A 16,975-nucleotide genomic window follows, 5' to 3' on the forward strand; every position below is an offset into this window, starting at 1 on the left:
TGAATACAAATGGAAACATGCAGAACATTGTATTAGGGTCACTAAAAAAAAATCAAAATAAAAAGAATTTGCTAATTTTCATGATTATAACAGCAAATTTATGAGAAATAAGGCTTAGAATCTCTTTAGATTAAAAAGTTGTTAATGTATTCATTTATCATGGCCACACAGTTATACTGACGCTGTTTAATCATACAAAAATCCCAGATTCCTACTTAAAGAATACCAAAAGAACAAGGTACATTTGCAGTTAAAGTGTATCAAATGCACTGTCTTTTCTTTTTTAAAGAATGTCATAACAGCCATGCCACCCACAGAGTTGGCAGAGCCCCTGACAAACCCAGAGAACGGGCCCTCCCCAGTTGGTATCTATTGATGATACTGAACAATTTTGTTGGATCAGTAGCATTGGTGTTAGCATTCAGACTAACATTTTGTAGCTAAAAAGTTTGTCAACATATTACTGGGTCTGATGATGAAATTGCTTTATCATGCCACTTTAAAACCCTTTTTGACCCCAATTGCAACCCTTAATTGCAAATCTTTTTCACTTTTAACCCATTTTCACCACTTTCTTGCAACTTTTAACATCTTTTTGCCATGGTTTTGCAACTCTTTACCCATTTTCAGAACTTTGTTGCAAATTTTAACCAATTATCACCTATTATAATCATTTCTTACCCACTTTTGCCATGTTTTTTCCACTTTTAACCCATATAAAATTTATCCACTTTTTACCTTTTCTGGCCACTTTTTTGCCACATTTAATCCATATGCCCCATGTATGCTCACTTTAGTCCATTTAAACCACTTTTTGCCATTTTTTTGTGACTTTAAATGCATTCGCCAAACTTTTAACCCATTTTCTGAAACTTTGTCATGTTCAATCAAGTTTAGTAATTTTTTAAATTATTATTATTTTAACCTATTTTTACCACTTTCTTGCAACTTTTAACATTTTTTGCCACTTTTTTACATCTTAAATTCATTTTACAAGTTTTTGCTGCTTCAATCCAACTTCTGGCCATTTTTGGCTTTTTGTTGCCACATTTAACCCATATTCGCCAATTATGTTCTCTTCAACCCATTTGAACCACTTTTTTTGACACTTTTAGCCCTTTTTATTCCACTTTTTGCAATTTTAAATGCATTTGCACCACTCAAACCCATTTTCACAAACTTTATGTCACCTTAAACCAAGTTCTGCTGTTTTTTGGGGGGGGGGGTTCTTTACCACTTTTAACCCATCCAGTTTTGCAATTTGTCACCCAATTTTTCATAATTTTGCATTTGTTAATTACGTTTCCAGTAAAGCAGTCTCTGTTTCTTTTATTATATTTTCTGGCATCCTAAAGTCTGACATTACTTTCCAAATGTTTAAATTCAATGTTCCCATCCACATTTTATCATTATCAGAAAAAAGGTAATTCTGTTTTAAGAAAAGGGGTTTACGTTTTGTGATTATTACTCTACAGCGAAAAAAAATAAAATTCATTTTGTTGCTGTGATAGGATTAAATATTGTACAAGTTAGAAATAAAATAAGGTTATCATAGCTGAAATTTACAATAAACCATGATTTTGCTGACCTCCATTTGGCAGGGCCCCTTTACCTCAACTCTCATCCAATCTCATGGACAGCCTTGATAACAACTAGATTAAAGAATTCATCTTTTCTGACATTTATTTAATGTTTTAGATCTTTCAGGATTTTTAACAACACAACTTAACAACTTAAACCTGCTTCTGGGTAACTGTCAGGAAAAATGCTTAGGAAGTTACACATTTGACTGGTTAAAATAAAACAGAATGAGATTTTCAACAGATATCAACCTATACATGAACAGGAAAGAATCAGCAGAGATGGGGGTATTACTTTGTCCATAGGGGGCGCAAAAATTCCACACATACAGAAACAGGAGCTTTAATTAGAGAACAGGAAAAAAAAACAGGATTCTGACATCATCTACTCTCTGATGGGCATCTGACAGGGATTTTATTTATGGCCTTAAAGTCCTCCATCATGGGACTATTAAAAATGAGAAATGGGTCCAGGAAATAAAGCACCCGTGATAAATGGTGTGACGTGTGCATACCACAAGTCGTTATTAAGCGGCGTTGAAAGATTTGCAGAAGAACTTGAATGCACCACTCAGCTCTGCGGGTCATCAGTCAGCCACGGACCCCTTTCTCGACTGATTGCTACCAAAGGTGACAACAAGCACTTAACAGCACGTAAACAGCGTCACGCTGATGATCTATGGCTGTGAGGAGTTTGAGAGTAAAAAGAACCATTTTGTAGCCAGAATTATCATTTATCACCACCTCTGTCAAAGGGATCCAGCTGCACTGTCAAACAGATACAGGTAGGGATCTTTAACACCGTGTACCTGAGAAAAGAGAAACTTTTTTTCTTTTAAACTCTCTCTTGTTATTCAGTAATCTGATCTTCCTGTCCTCAGGCTCCAAAACAGGCAGGTAGAGAGCAGGTGACACCGCATTAACCTCTTCGCTCAGTGCTGAAGCAGTTGTGAAACGTAAATGAGAGATTTTAATCTTCGCTTCACGGACCGTGTACGCTGAGCTATGCATAAGTAGTGAACGCAGACTTACTCTCACACAATGGGGACATGCGTCGCTTATTGACAGGTTGCATTAATGTGCGAGGCAATCACCTGTTATTATTTCTCAACTGCCAACCCCTCCCTCTCTCCCTCCTACTCTCTCTGTGCTTCTTATCTCCTCATATTGTTCTCTGCTTCAATACCTTCGCCGCTGGCACAAGTCTCAACACCTCTGCTAAGCCGTGGATTAATGATTTGGGCATTAGTCTGCATGTCTCTCTTTTTTTCTCTCTAGTTACAACTCCCTTTCTCCTCCTCCTCCTGTCCCTCACAAACTCACTCCCTTCGATCCCTGTGCCAAACACCACTAAACCAACAGGGCACTTTCAGAGAAAGTCAAAACAAGAAAAAGTGGGGCGAGATGGGGCTGCTCACCAGCTGCCACACACACAAAAAAGGGAGACACAAACTCACCAAAGGCGGCAACTTTGATGAGGATAGCATGGAGGTCAGATGATATCATCGCAGAGAGCAGGGAATCTTGGTCTTGGCGCCACAGGTAGGCCAGAGGCTGCAAACTAAGCCGCAAACATCTGGGGGCCAGGTGAAGGGAAAGAAGGGCCGCAGTGGGTTGGAGAAAGAGAAGAACATGCCAAGCAGTTAATATTTAGTATTTACAAGCTTTAGAACAAATTCAAAGCCAAGTCATCTGATTTCAAAAGGACATCCATCCTGATAAGCCTGCTGCACATGCTCCTACATGCCACCCCTGAAATTGACTGCATTCAACAACAAACACAGAAATCTAGAAAAAAATTAAAATGTTTGTAAATTTTCAATCATCTTGAAAATGCAAATGTTCCAAATGATTATGCATTTACTGTTTTTGTTCAATTTTTCCAAAAAAGTCTATACAATTGGCAGTCAGCAAGATTTTACTCCAGGAAGCATGGTTCTGCTTTTTATACCATGGAAAGAAAATGGGCAATTAGGAACTCCACATATCTCACTGGGTCATTTTAAAACCTTTTGGCCTCATAAAGGAGCCTACCAACTAAATTTCAACGATTTCAGTCCAAAACATCACTCCATGATTGCAATGGTTTTATTCCAAGAGGCACGGATCTTCTTTTTAATACCATGGCAGGAAATGTGCAGTAGGGAACTTCAACTGAGGTCATTTTGAAACCACAGGCCCCTTAAAGGGGCCTACTAACTCACTTCCTATGATTCCAGCCCAAAACATCACTCCACCACCTCCTTGCTGAGACTTGTCGAGACATGGTGGCCATCCACCAACCATCCAGAACTCCATCCATCTGGATCATCCAGTGAAGCACGTCGTTCATCAGTGAATTAAAATGTCTGAAAATTAGTCTTAATATATTTGCAGGTTATTTGCAGGCTTTCACCTGCAGAAAGATCTTTCATTTTTATCAGTGTTTCTAGAAACCTGTGACTTTCTTAAAATTGTGGAACAACCTCCTTAAGTAGTTTCCCTTTAATTAGGCTCCCCTGGCAAAGTCAGTCATGTAAACTGACTAATGTTTGTTTAATTGAAATCCTATTTGCATAATACCACACCAAAGCCTACAGTCTTCACTAAACCACCCCTTACACTCATCCTACCCCTCACATAGTTTGTCCATGTCTATGTGTTCCTGTAAAGCGTCCTTGGGTTTCTTGAAAGCCGCTATATAAATTCAAGATATTATTATTATTATTAGAATAAATTGGAACACAGTGTAATGACTAGGACTTTTTCTGCGCAAATTTGTTGTCCCATCTCTTGTCCCATCTCAAAAAGGGAACAAAAGAATCATGCTGTGACAAAAAAAAGGTCTTCAAATTACTGGCATATTAAAAAAAAAAAAAAAAAATCTGTGCACTTTTTTGTATTGGCTCTATCTGTGCCATTATTTCAAGCAGATCCAGTCTGCAGAGACAGAGAGGGCCACATCACAGGCCCTCTGGATACAAAATGGCATTTAGAATTAACCGCTAGCAGCAGAAACAATTGAAAATGCGTTAAAACATTGATAAACAGATGTTCAATATTGGATTTACTGGTGTGGATTTTATCTTTAAATACCCCAGGAAGTCACCCCAAGTTCCAGGCTTGCTAGAAAGGCTTCTTTAAAGAACTCAAAGGCATGCATAGCATCACTGGAACAACAATACAGCTAGCTTCCAGAGGGGGGGGAAAAAAAAAAAAGAAAGAGCCTACGATTTATAGTTCACAAGTTATATGCACTGCAGTCTCAGAGGATTAAAAATTTTCCCATCAAATCAAAGCAAGTCTAAATGAAACAAGGTAAACAATACTCATTGTACATGTATGTGAATTTCAACAAAGCTCAGACCAAGTCTGGAACACACAGAGCTTTAAAGACTACAGAGGATGTGCTATTTTCCCTCTGCAGACCATGATGCGTGCGTCATTGGAGTTCAGAGGCCTTAAAGAAGAGGGTGTGTGTGCATGGAGTGTGTCTAGGATCTTGAGTGTGTTTGTGACTTACACATTTTCCACACGGACCCTCTGATAATCGGAGAGGATGGCCCCCACGGAAACCGCCTCAACACCCTCCTTCTCCTGTGGAGAAGAAAAAGCTCTTTTCTGTTATACAGTATGTGCATCGTGCATTGTAATGGTAGAAGATGCCACTGTCCTCTGGTGCCAAATACTCCTCTCTCAGTGTTATCCAGAAAGTGTTATCCAAACAAAACCGCACAAATAAACACACAAAACAGACAAAGAGCAAATTCCTGACGGCTCTTTCCTCTCACTTCACCACAATCCTGTGGGATGTTTACACTCTGGTCGTATCAAGGCCCTTATGGGCCAGCCCATATCCCCCTGAAGGTTTTGCATACATGTGAGTTCCTGGACGTTATCAGGAGTCGAGTGAGTTTTTTCAGGTTTCCCCTCCTGAAACACAGCCTCCACTGGAACTGCGGTGACAACTTGAAGTATCGGTGGAGCACTGCATCTGTGAGTGGCATGTATCTTTAATATTGCTGAGGGCTAATCTAATTGCTTTTCATATCATATTCATATTTCACAAACAGGGAGACAACTATGCACTGGAGAGGCACTGACACAGCCTTGAGATGTGTTCAATCTTCTCGCACACACAAACAAACCCCTTCCCTACCTTCATCATGTCCCTCCCCCTGCAGACACCTGCAGATTCATTAGAACATTACATGGGCTGTAATTAGAATGAGAGGCAAGGGGTAGAAGCAGTGGAGGGATGCACAAGTCTCCAGTAAATTACCTTGTAGCCATTATCAATTTCCCTGGCTACTGGTCCTTAAGATAACCCCCCCAACACCCCTCCCTCCCCCTGTGGTCCCTTCCTGCAATTTTTCTCTGCCTGATAAACATGCTGATTAAAGCGAACAGCGTGTAAACCTTTGATACTTTCCTAAATGAAATCCATGCCCTGCCTGGGGCCCAGACGCTACGCTGCAACGCGGTGTGCATCCCTCGCACATACACACACAGCTCCACGTAGGCGTGCCAGCTAATCAGATAAAGGATGTGCTTTCCCAGTTTGTGTGTGAAGCCATGCACGTGTTTGTGTGTGCTGCAGCCAAAAATACAAACCAACATTTTAACTATTTGACCCCAAGAGCTTAAGTCGTACTCATGTTTCAGTATCTTAACAATGTTTCCAACACTGAAATATACATTACAGTCACTTCCACTGCCCAGTGACAGTAATTAAGTCAGACTGATAACATTTCAGGCCAGCTCAGAGCGAAGGGGGCTGCAGGCAGTGCCATGTAATTCTAGGTAAGCCTCAGGGCCAGCACTCTATTCTAATGAAATGATAACCTTTTCCCTAAATACAACTGTCACTTCCTAAAGAGGCATATTAGGAGGTAAAGAGAGGGAGACAGAGGGAAAAAGGAAAAAGAGTGAGTGTTGAAGGAGAGTGTGCTCCATCAACACAAATTTAGTCCTTGGCAGGACCAGACAGAGTAAGAGAGCATCAGATAAAACTGCAAACAACATCCTCGCCTTGTAACTTTGTCTGTCCTCTCAAGATGCCAATGGGCCGCTGAGGTTCAACCAATTAACACACTTCACAACACTTTTTATTTCTTATAGGGCTGTCAATCGAATACATTTTTAATCGCGATTAATATCTGGATTTATGGCGTTAATCACTATCTTTATCAAGATTTATGTTATTAATCAGGATTAATATCAGGATTGATGTCATTGATCGTGATTAATATAAGAATTTATGGCGCTAATCATGACTACTGTAAGCATTTATGGCATTAACAGCAATCAATATCAAAATTTATAATGTTAATCACAATTTATATCAAGATTTATGCAGTTAATTGCTATCAATATCAGGATTTAAGCCTTTAGTCATGATTAATGTGAGATTTAATGATGTTAATTGTGATTAATATCAGCATTTATCGAGATATATGGCGTTAATCAGCACTAAAATAAGGATTTATGCCATTAATTGGTAATAATATCAGGATTTATCCTGTTGTTATCAAAATCAGGATTTATGCCAGTCATTACAGTCTATATCAGGATTTATGATGTTTATCATGATTAATATCAGCATTTAGGGCATTAATTGCAACCTATATCAGGATTTATGGCATTAATCATGATTGAAATCAGGATTTATCCTGTTAATCACTAACAATATCAGGATTAATTACAATCATCATGATTAATATCAGGATTCATGCCGTTTATCGTTATTAATATCAGCATTTAGGGCATTAATTGCGATCAATATCAGGATTTAGGATGTGATTACAATTTATATCAGGATTTATGCCATTAACCACTATCAGTATCGGGATTTATGTCATGAATATTGACTAAAATCAGGATTTATGCCGTTAATTGCTTTCAATATCAGGAGTTATGCCATTAATCACTATCAATATTAGGATTTATGCAATTAATCACAATTAATAACAGGATTTATGCTGTTAATCACTATTAATATCAGGATTTTTCCATTAATTGCTTTCAATATCAGGATTTATGTGATTAATCATGGTGGATTTATGGCACTGATGGCACTTTACATGACGTTTATGTCATTGGTCAGGATGTATGCATTTAATTGTCTTTGAATCCTTTGATGATATTATGGTCTGTAGATGGTGACTTAGTCAAAGTCGTTGCTGTTTCATGTTAAAGAACATTTCTCTGGATTTGTTTTACAATTTTGGAGTTGCAGTTCTTTTATAAAGGTTAGTGAACGTCTGAGACTCTGTCTCTCTTAAATGCTCCATTTATACCCAGTCAGGTTTCTTTCCTGTTGCTAATTAACCTGACAAGATGCAAAATGCTCCTCCAGCTGTTTTTCATTAGTACAATTTACTTTTCAAGCCTTTTGTTGCCCTGTCCCTACTCTTTTGAGACATGTTGCTGCTGTAAAGTTCAAAGTGAGCTAATATTTTTCATGACACAGTAAAATGTCTCAGTTTGGTATGGTGTTTATAATCTATTGTGGATATAACAGAGGTTTATGAGTAAATCATTGCATTCTAATACGATGAATGCAATTCTGTCTGTATTTGGTATCTATAATTTGAGATAAGAGTTTGTAGTGTAGCAGTTAAAATGACCTCTCACAGTCTTAATAGTAGGTTCTGAATTCTGTCCTCCAGTGTTAAATGACTTCTCTTCTCCCTGCCTCTCATCATGTTGCATCACATGTCCTTGGAATCCCCATGCTTAGTCGCCCCCAATGATAACACAGGACCAAACTTCTCACACATCCTCATGTTTTCAGTAGAGACTCCATCTTGTCGACCTTTTGGCAAATAGCATTGGAGCAGGATTATTTTTGGATGTGGTTCTGTTTTCCTCGCTATTATAGCTATTGCCATGAGACAGGACGGCTGGAATGAGGGGGCAGCTTTGGATCCTATTTTAAAAATTCTAGACATAGTTTCTCATCCTCCGTGGGAAAGGTGGGATAAATTATGGTGAAGAAGCGGTATATGCATGTATAAATCTGAATTAATGGGCTTTGTGGGAATTGTTCCATGTGTATTCGAAATGCCGTAAAAACACAAACTTTGATTTTATGGTTTGCAGAAAAATTTATCAAAATGGTTTATAGTGGGAATACCTGACAAGGTAGCTCATGAAGCACGGTGTAATAATAAATAATAATAAAATCTTTATGAGAGCTATCAGGCTAAATGATGTTTTGACTGCGTTAGAAGCAGAGACTGGGTAAGGGAAGCTAACGATATATTAACTCAGAGGTCATCAGGACTCTTGAGCCACTTTTCTTTCTTCATGACTGTTGGCACAAGACAGGACTCCCCCCGCCTGCCCTGGCTACACGTCACATTTCTTTTCTCAACATTTAATGACCCTAGCTCATTAAAGGCAGCTTCACCTGATCCAAGGACCCTGAGGCCCCCCCTGCATTAACTCACGCCCAGAGCGGGACTAATTCTGGTGTGGCGTTGCGCAACAGTGCGACCCCTTCAGAGGCAGACTAAACAAAGGCCTGGCCCGGTTTCCCCTGTCCTCTCCAGCAGGCAGAAAAAGCTATTAATGAGGATCTATGGCCCAGAGCAATGGAAGCCCTCAGTCCCTCACCGCCCCCCAGCCATGTCCATCAGGGTACTTAGCCCCATGCAGTCATTAACTTCTGTTACTAATTGTCAAATTCATTAAACCAATCCTTCCCCAACATCCGGATGTCTCCCGTGGAAATGGATGGAGAGGGCTGAGTTATTAAGATGTCAGCTGTGGGGAAGATTAAGGCCAACAGACATGCTCCACAAAGAAACGATACGGCCATTAAACTCTATATCAAGGTAGTGCGTGCATGATATACTTTGTAATTATATATACATTCATCTTAGTAAGGGAGTTAAAGGCTGCTTCGATTGTATTCACAGTCACGGGCATGCCTTCAGTCCTGGGATGTATCAGCCCCAAGGATGCATAAAGCTGAGAATTCAGCTTGAGAATGTGCTCAAAGCGCTCAGCTTTTTAGGTGCTTACAAATGCCACACATTCAGTCAGGGTAATATTCAACAGTCAAAGCCATTAACAGCAACCAAGGCAATTAGAAAGCCATAAAATATTAAAAATTCAATATTCAAATTCATATGGAATACATCAGAACCCTCATTAGCTCTCTCCCTCTCTTTGAATGGCTGTCACAATGAGGTCTTAATTATACACCCCTAACAATACAAAGCTCCATTTTACAAAAATGGTAGGTTTCCAACATGCCTGCTTCAGACCGTTCTGACAACCAGGGAGCTAGTTTTGGCAGATCTTGGCTATTATAGACACAAGTCTGCATATTTCGATCACAAAATCCCCCTTTTTATCACATCTAAAGTTGTTGACGTGCACTTTCTATGTCTGCTTCCTGTGTGCTTGATAGGAGGGAGGCGGGGAGGAAGACAAAGTGAAGAAATTAATTAAAGTGGTTTGAATGACAGGTTGCTCAAGGGCAGCGAGGTACCATTACAACCGCATCGACACCCCTTCTAACCCCACAGCCCCCCCCACCCTCCAACACTCCATGTCTTCCTCCTCTTCGTCCCACCCTCCCAGGATCCATCAAGTAAGTGACTGGACGCGACATGGTTTTAATGTTCCCTCCATTAGATCAGCTCTGGGCCTGTTGTAATGTAATGGGATTGTTCTCCCCAATGTTTCCCCTTGCATGGTGGGGAACACGACAGAGGGGAGGGAGGGTTGGATCTTGTTGAAGTAGATGTGGTACACGGGACAGGGCCAGTTAGGGTCAAGTGATTGTGTTTAATGTAATGCAGACGTAGTCCTGGGGCGTGTTGGGCTGTCCTGACAACTCAGACATGGCAAACTGACAGGAAGCTTAGGGTGGGAGGAGACACTTGTTATTTGTTTTGAATCAGCTTCCTCATTAGTATTCTGTGCAGATTGTGGTCCTTCAAGGTGACTCCCAGAGTTATTCCAAAGGAGAAATGGGGCCTTTGCACAAGGTACGACATTTAGTTAGGACAGGTTAAAGTGTTTTGGACATTTTATATCAATTTCACACAAATATACAGCAGAGGTACATCTTTCAAAAAGAAATATCATAAAAAAGTTGATTCCACTCCTTGTGAACCTCCCCGAAGTATTTGAGTCTGCTATGTTTGACATTCTTTAGCTCATCCCTGTTGCTAGTGCACCTCTTCCAGTCAACTTTTCATAAATCTGCTTTGATACAGCTTCTGAGAACAGCCTGCCCTTTCAGCAGTGACCTTCTGTGGCTTACCCTCCTCATGGAAGGTGTCAATGACTGTCTTCCAGACATTTGTCAAGTAAGCAGTCTTCCCCAATGATTTTGGTTGTGTGCATGGAACCAGAGTGAGAAAATGAAGACTCAGTTTACTAGACCACTACAAAACATTCATTAAGGTTTTTAGTCCATTCAGAGGTGGACTTGCTGGTGTGTTTTGGATCATTGTCCTGCTGCATAAACCAAGTAAGCTTGAACTTGAGGTCATAAACTGATGGTCGGACATTCTCTTTCACGATTTTTTGCTTCAGAGCAGAATTCATAGATCCATCATTTACGGCAAGAGGTCCAGGTCCTGAAGCAACAAAGCAGCCCCATCATACTAACACCACCATGTTTGACTTTTTGCATGATGCTCATTGGATCATCGTATTCTTTTGTCTTGTCAGTCCACCAAATATTTTACCAAAAGTCTTGGGGATCATCAGGATGTCTATTGGCAAATGCGAGTTGAGTGATTGTTTTCTTTTTGGTCAGCAGTGGTTTTGGCCTTGGAACTCTCCCACGGATGACATTTTTGCCCAGTCTCTGTCTTATTGTTGAATCATGAACACTGACCTTAACTGAGTCAAGTGAGGCCTGTAGGTCTTTAGATGTTGTTCTGGGTTCTTTTGGGACCTCCTGGATGAGTCATTGATGCACTCTCAGAGCCATTTAGGTAGGCCAGCTACTCCTGGGAAAGTTCACTACGGTTCTGAGTTTTCTCCCTTTGTGGATAATGGCTCTCATAGTGGTTGACTGTTTCATATCATTATTGAATGATAATAAATGGTTTTTCTAAACTGCAAGTTTTGCTGGAGATTTCTGTTTTCTTCAAGACCTTCTTCACCCTCCATGCACCTTGGAAGTGGGTGAGGTTGTGCCAGAATTACCCACAAGCTTCATCACTGTTCCAAGTTTTCTCCATTTGTGGATAATGGCTCTCACTGTGGTTGGCTGGAGTTCCAATCTTCAAAAATGTATTTTTAACTCTTTCCTGATAGATATCAATGACTTTGTTTCTCATCTGTTCTTGAAGAATAGTTGGCATTTTTATTGTCAGAGAACTGAAACAAAAGCAGGAGAGTATTCAAAAATCAACCTTAAAGGGATATTTCAGAATTTTTGAAGGTGGGTTGTGTAAGACACTTGGTAATAGTAGCGGCGTCAGCCTCCAGACTTTTCAGAGTGCATTGCCGCTTCAAACAGGACGCACTTGGTGAATCTAGACTCTACAGTGCTTCCAATGGGTACAGTTTCTCCACATAATAAAGCAAGTTGAAGGTAAAATGAGCCAAAAACAATCTTATATTGAGGTTTTAAAGCAGTTTCTTTTTCACCAGAGAGCCTCTATGTTTAGCACTGTTTTGTAATGCAAGCTTCATCTAACTAGCTATGTGCCATTCCGCCTCAGTGTATCTTAACAGCTGTTTGGATCTGTTTAGTGATTCCAGGGACAACACTCACTAAATTCAATGGAAGCTAAAGCCACTTCTATTGCCAAGTATCTTATACAACCCAACTTCATCTTGATACCTTAATAAAATTGTGTCGTGATCCCAGTATCATAATATGCATCATGTGAGCTGATTGCATTGTTGCACAGAGGAGTTGCACCTAACTCTTCCAGGATTATCCCCTGCTTATATATACAGAAGCAAAACCACTGTGTACAATGTCTGACCCATCAAAACAAAGCAACAAATGGACATGCAAGCTTAGCGCATTTCTTTGTAAAACAAACATCAGGCAAAACCTTGCTCTAAAAGGCTCTGAGAGACATTCCCGTTGGTAAATTGGTGGGGCTGTCTGTTTGAAGCCGTTGTTGAAAGACGGGCTCTTCCTTTGTGCTAGCGAGATGACTCACCACATGTCAGTCCTCGACCGTACCAAGTGGTGAAATAAGAAAAACAAAACAGCTCACAAAACCAGCTGCTCACGAGGCGAAATACTCCGGCTGGTTCCTGAGATGATGCAGGTCAGAGTTACGAGAAGAGAGGAAGCAGAATAGGGGAAAGTATTATCCGCTTGTGAGGCCGTGATGCAGGTGTAACCGGCCTACAGAGGATATGACATGAGACATTGTCTCATCAGTGTGATGAGTGAGGGACTCTTATCAGCCAACAGCTGTGTGACAAGTGTCAGAACAGTGTGGGATGATTCAAATAAAAAAAAAGCTGCAGAGTTTCTTCTCCAGCCTCAACTTTTTTTTGTACAGTTTGCTAGCCTGAAGTTCACACATACACAGGCCTGCCCACAGAATAGACTGAACCCCTGATAAACCCAGTAATGGGCCCTCCCCAGTTGTGATTTATTGATATCAGTGCAGGTGTGGTGGATCATTAGAGCTGGTGCTCACATCCTGGCTAACAGTTACTTCATTCTGGAGCTGAAAAGTGTGCCAAGCCATAAATGTGTTCTGATGTGCAAACTATTTATTCAAGACACTTTTTTAAAATAGATTTATTTTGGGCTTTTTGTTCCTCTATTTGATAGAGGAACGCAGTGGATAGAGCTGGAAACAGGGACGAGAGAGTGGGGAAAGAGAAGCGGGAAAGGGCCACAGGCCGGATTCAAACCCAGGCCATCCGCATACATGGGGTTCACCCCACACCACTAGACCATCCGCGCCTCATTCAAGCCACTTTTTGACTCATCATCATCACTGTGTCTGCCAATTTTCTTTTTCACTTTTTCACTTTTAACCCAATTTTTGCCACTGCTTCACCATTTTTGCCACTTTTTTTTAAATTATCTTAGCTGCTAATTTTTGCCACTTTGAACATATTCTTACTACGTATAACTAATTTTTGCCACTTTTCGCCCATTTCTGCCACCTTAATGCATCTTATTTGTGTATCTTATCCACTTTTTGCAACATTTAACCTATTTATGGCCTTTTTACTTTTTAATCCCTTTTCATTATGTTAGCTGCCTGTGTTTGACACTTTCTACCATTTTTCACCCATTTCTCCCTCTTTTTTGCCTTTCTTAACCCATTTTTGCAACTTTTATGACATTTGCCACTTTTAACCTATTTTTGCTTCTGATTGCCCACCTTTTAACTGCTGTTTTTCATGCTTGTTAACCCATTTTCAATATTTTATCTGCCCATTTTGTGACTTTTTCCCCACATAAACTTATTTTTGCCACTATTTGTCCATTTTTGCCAGTTATAACCTACTTTTTTCCAATTTTTTACTGCATATTTTCACCCATTTCTTTTTGCATCTTTTTTGCATTTTTGTCTCTTTTAACTCTTACCTTTCCTACACAATTATTTGAGAATTTTCCATTAAAGTTATTTTAGTTTGTGTACATCATGGCTTAGCCATTATGCATGAAATTACTTTCTATATGGTTTAGTCAATTTGCCCATTACCAAAAAACAATAATTCTGGTTTTAAAAAAGGGATTTATATTTTTAAAAAGGCTATATTGTGCTACAGCATGAAAAAATGAAATTTATTTTTTATTTCTCTGATTAGGGTTGTATTATTATTATTATTCAGGTTAAATATAAAATATGGTTATCACAGATTAACTTCACAATGGACCGGGATTTTCCTGACCTCCATGACCCCCCCCTCAATTTGCACATACATGCACGCTCTTTAGTCTTGGATAGTGATTCATTTACAATGACAGAGCTGTTTTCAGCGATAGAGCCTGAGCATAAATATGCCATGGTGCACAGCTGGAAAATGTAGAAATTCATCAGGGTTAAAAAGCAGAGAGATTAACGTTTCACGAGTTTCCTCTCAGATATATATGGTTACGTAAACACGGGGCCCAGCCAGTCTTCAGACAGGGAGGGAGAGGGACGCGGCCAAAGCAAGCACAAAGCCCTGGTTTGAGCAGGCCAAGGACAGGAAGGCTTTCCATATCAACATGCATGGAAAACTTAACTCCGGGAAGAAGCGGCGAGACATAAGGTTGTTTCTTGATGTCCATGAATACGTGCAATTCAAGCAAACAAGTTATGACTGGCTCTTAAATATTGCAACTTTAATCGTTGTTTGTATATTAAATACACTGTTATTCTGGACCTCTTAGATGGTCAAAAACATTTTTATTTTTTTAAACAGATGACAAGAATCTTCTACTTTCCCCCTGAAAATCAAGGTCTCACCTTTTCCCGTTAAATGGATAAGGTGTTCCAATAAATAAGCTCCTGTAAAAGTGTTCTGCAGGGCATTCAACAAAGTCATAATCCCACTTGGCTGAGGTGAGAGTGTCTGAGTCTGAGACAGGAAGTGAGTTTAAGACAGAATCAAAGAAGGAGTCTCCTGTCACAGAGAGGTAAACTATGTCAGTCGCTTTTCATGGTCCATAACAACCACCTAGTCCACAGAGGGCATGCACGCACAACGTTTGCCTTCCATGCATATAGACACAGTTGAGCCCCGGCCCTGCAAACACATCCACTCTTGAAAATGTAAATGTTTTTCTGGTGAGGTCAGGTTCCAGGCTCTTTGCATCTTGGCTCTCCTGTCCTCAATCCTCCACATCACACCAACAGACATCATGAATCCCCCCTCCCCAGAGAGAGACCAGAGGAAAATATAGCCGTGATGCTGGTTTAACCCACTCTCCAGACTCCAGACAGTGTTTTTCTATGGCTGGTTATGACTCTAGCTGCGGGAGGTGATGGGGCCTGCCGCAAATATTTCTTGAGGGGAATGGTTCACAAAACAAAACATAAAAGCCCTCTTAATTTTGGAGTAGATGAATGGCAGGGAGTTGAAAGACTAAGCACTTTTCCTCAGCTGTCTGAGAGCAGACAGGCAATATTGGGCTTGACTAGCTGTTGGTACTGAGCTTTAAAGGTTTTATTACATGTCCAGCCTCCTCAGTGAGCTGCTGTTGTTCCTAAATGGCTGGATTATTCTTCACACCCTGACATGGGGCTACAGAGTCAAACATCGCTGTGAAGCAATGAATTAAATCAAAGTCTGTATTTTTATTATTAAAGCTCCAGTGAGGAGTTTTTGTCTGTGTATGAAACAGACTGGAATTAACAGTGATGCCTCTGTATGACCTATGAAAGCAAACAGGAACATCCGTGACAAGATTTATTAAAACCATGTGATAATTCTGAAGTCTGTAAACTCTGCCACGGGGTAGCTGCCAGACAAGATACTGCAAACATTTTCGTTATTAAATATGCTAAAGCAAACACGAACAATGAATGCTATGTTCCACTTCTGAAAGACAGAAGGACGGATTTTTTACTCAGAAAACATGACCAACACAGGTACAGGATATAATCAGGAGAGGGACTGGAGATAACTAGCTATCCTCAGGGGGCGCCAAAGTTGATGCAAACTGAAAGGTCCACACAGGAGCTTAAATTATATTTTAAATTATATTTTAACAAAGAGAAGAGAACAAAGAAAGACCGGGTATTTTAGTCATATGCAAAAGCAGCTATAGATCTACAGTGTCAATTAAGGTTTTGCCTTTTTATTGCTTTTATAAATCAATCATGGTCAATATAATTTGGCTTTTTTGACAACTGAAACTGATATCTACAAATATCAATGAAATAAAAATATGTAATGTGAAATAAGTGACTGCATAAATATTCACCCTTTTCGAGTCAGTATTTAGTAGATGCACCTTTGGCCATAATAACAGTACTGAGTCTGTGTGGATAGGTCTCAATCAGGCTTGCACAGTGCAATTTTACATCTTTGCAAATCTGCACAAGCTCTGTTGGGCTACACAGGGATCTGGTATGAACAGTCCTTTTCAAGTCCAGCCACAAATTCTCTATTGGATTGAGGTCTGGGCTTTGACTCAGGCCTTTCAGAACATTCACCTTGTTGTCTTTAGACCACTTCTGTGCAGCTGTTTCATTGTATGCTTCGGGTCATTGTCTTGCAGGAAAATAAATCTTCTCCCAAGCCATAGTTCTCTTGCAGACTAAATAAGATTGTCCTTTTATTTCATTTTACTCTCTACATTTAAAGGCCTTCCAGGACCGGCTGCTGAGAAGCATCCCCACAGCATGATGCTGCCATCACCATGCTTGTGGGGATGGTGTGTTTGTGGTGAAGTGCAGTTTTTGCCATCTTGTTTGATGCCCAAAAAGCACCATTTTGGTCTCATCAGACCAGAGAACTTT

The 16,975-nt window shown here is 40.1% G+C and overlaps 1 protein-coding gene across 2 annotated transcripts in view; it reads right to left on the reverse strand.

The window, feature by feature from the left end:
- dph6 (diphthamine biosynthesis 6) overlaps positions 1-16,975 on the reverse strand; it is a 106,988-nt gene that overhangs the window by 73,321 nt on the left and 16,692 nt on the right. Inside the window, exons 4-5 of one of the 2 annotated variants that reach the window (XM_041812162.1) lie at positions 5,083-5,156; positions 3,038-3,156 (exon numbers count right to left, since the gene is read on the reverse strand). In XM_041812162.1, coding sequence (XP_041668096.1) covers positions 3,038-3,156; positions 5,083-5,156 — 193 coding nt within the window. Of the gene's footprint in view, positions 1-3,037; positions 3,157-3,784; positions 4,337-5,082; positions 5,157-16,975 lie in introns of those variants that run through there. The other variant, XM_041812163.1, reaches the window with a different exon arrangement.

Source organism: Cheilinus undulatus, linkage group 18 (genome assembly GCF_018320785.1).
Source record: "Cheilinus undulatus linkage group 18, ASM1832078v1, whole genome shotgun sequence".
Taxonomy (NCBI): Eukaryota; Metazoa; Chordata; class Actinopteri; order Labriformes; family Labridae; genus Cheilinus; species Cheilinus undulatus.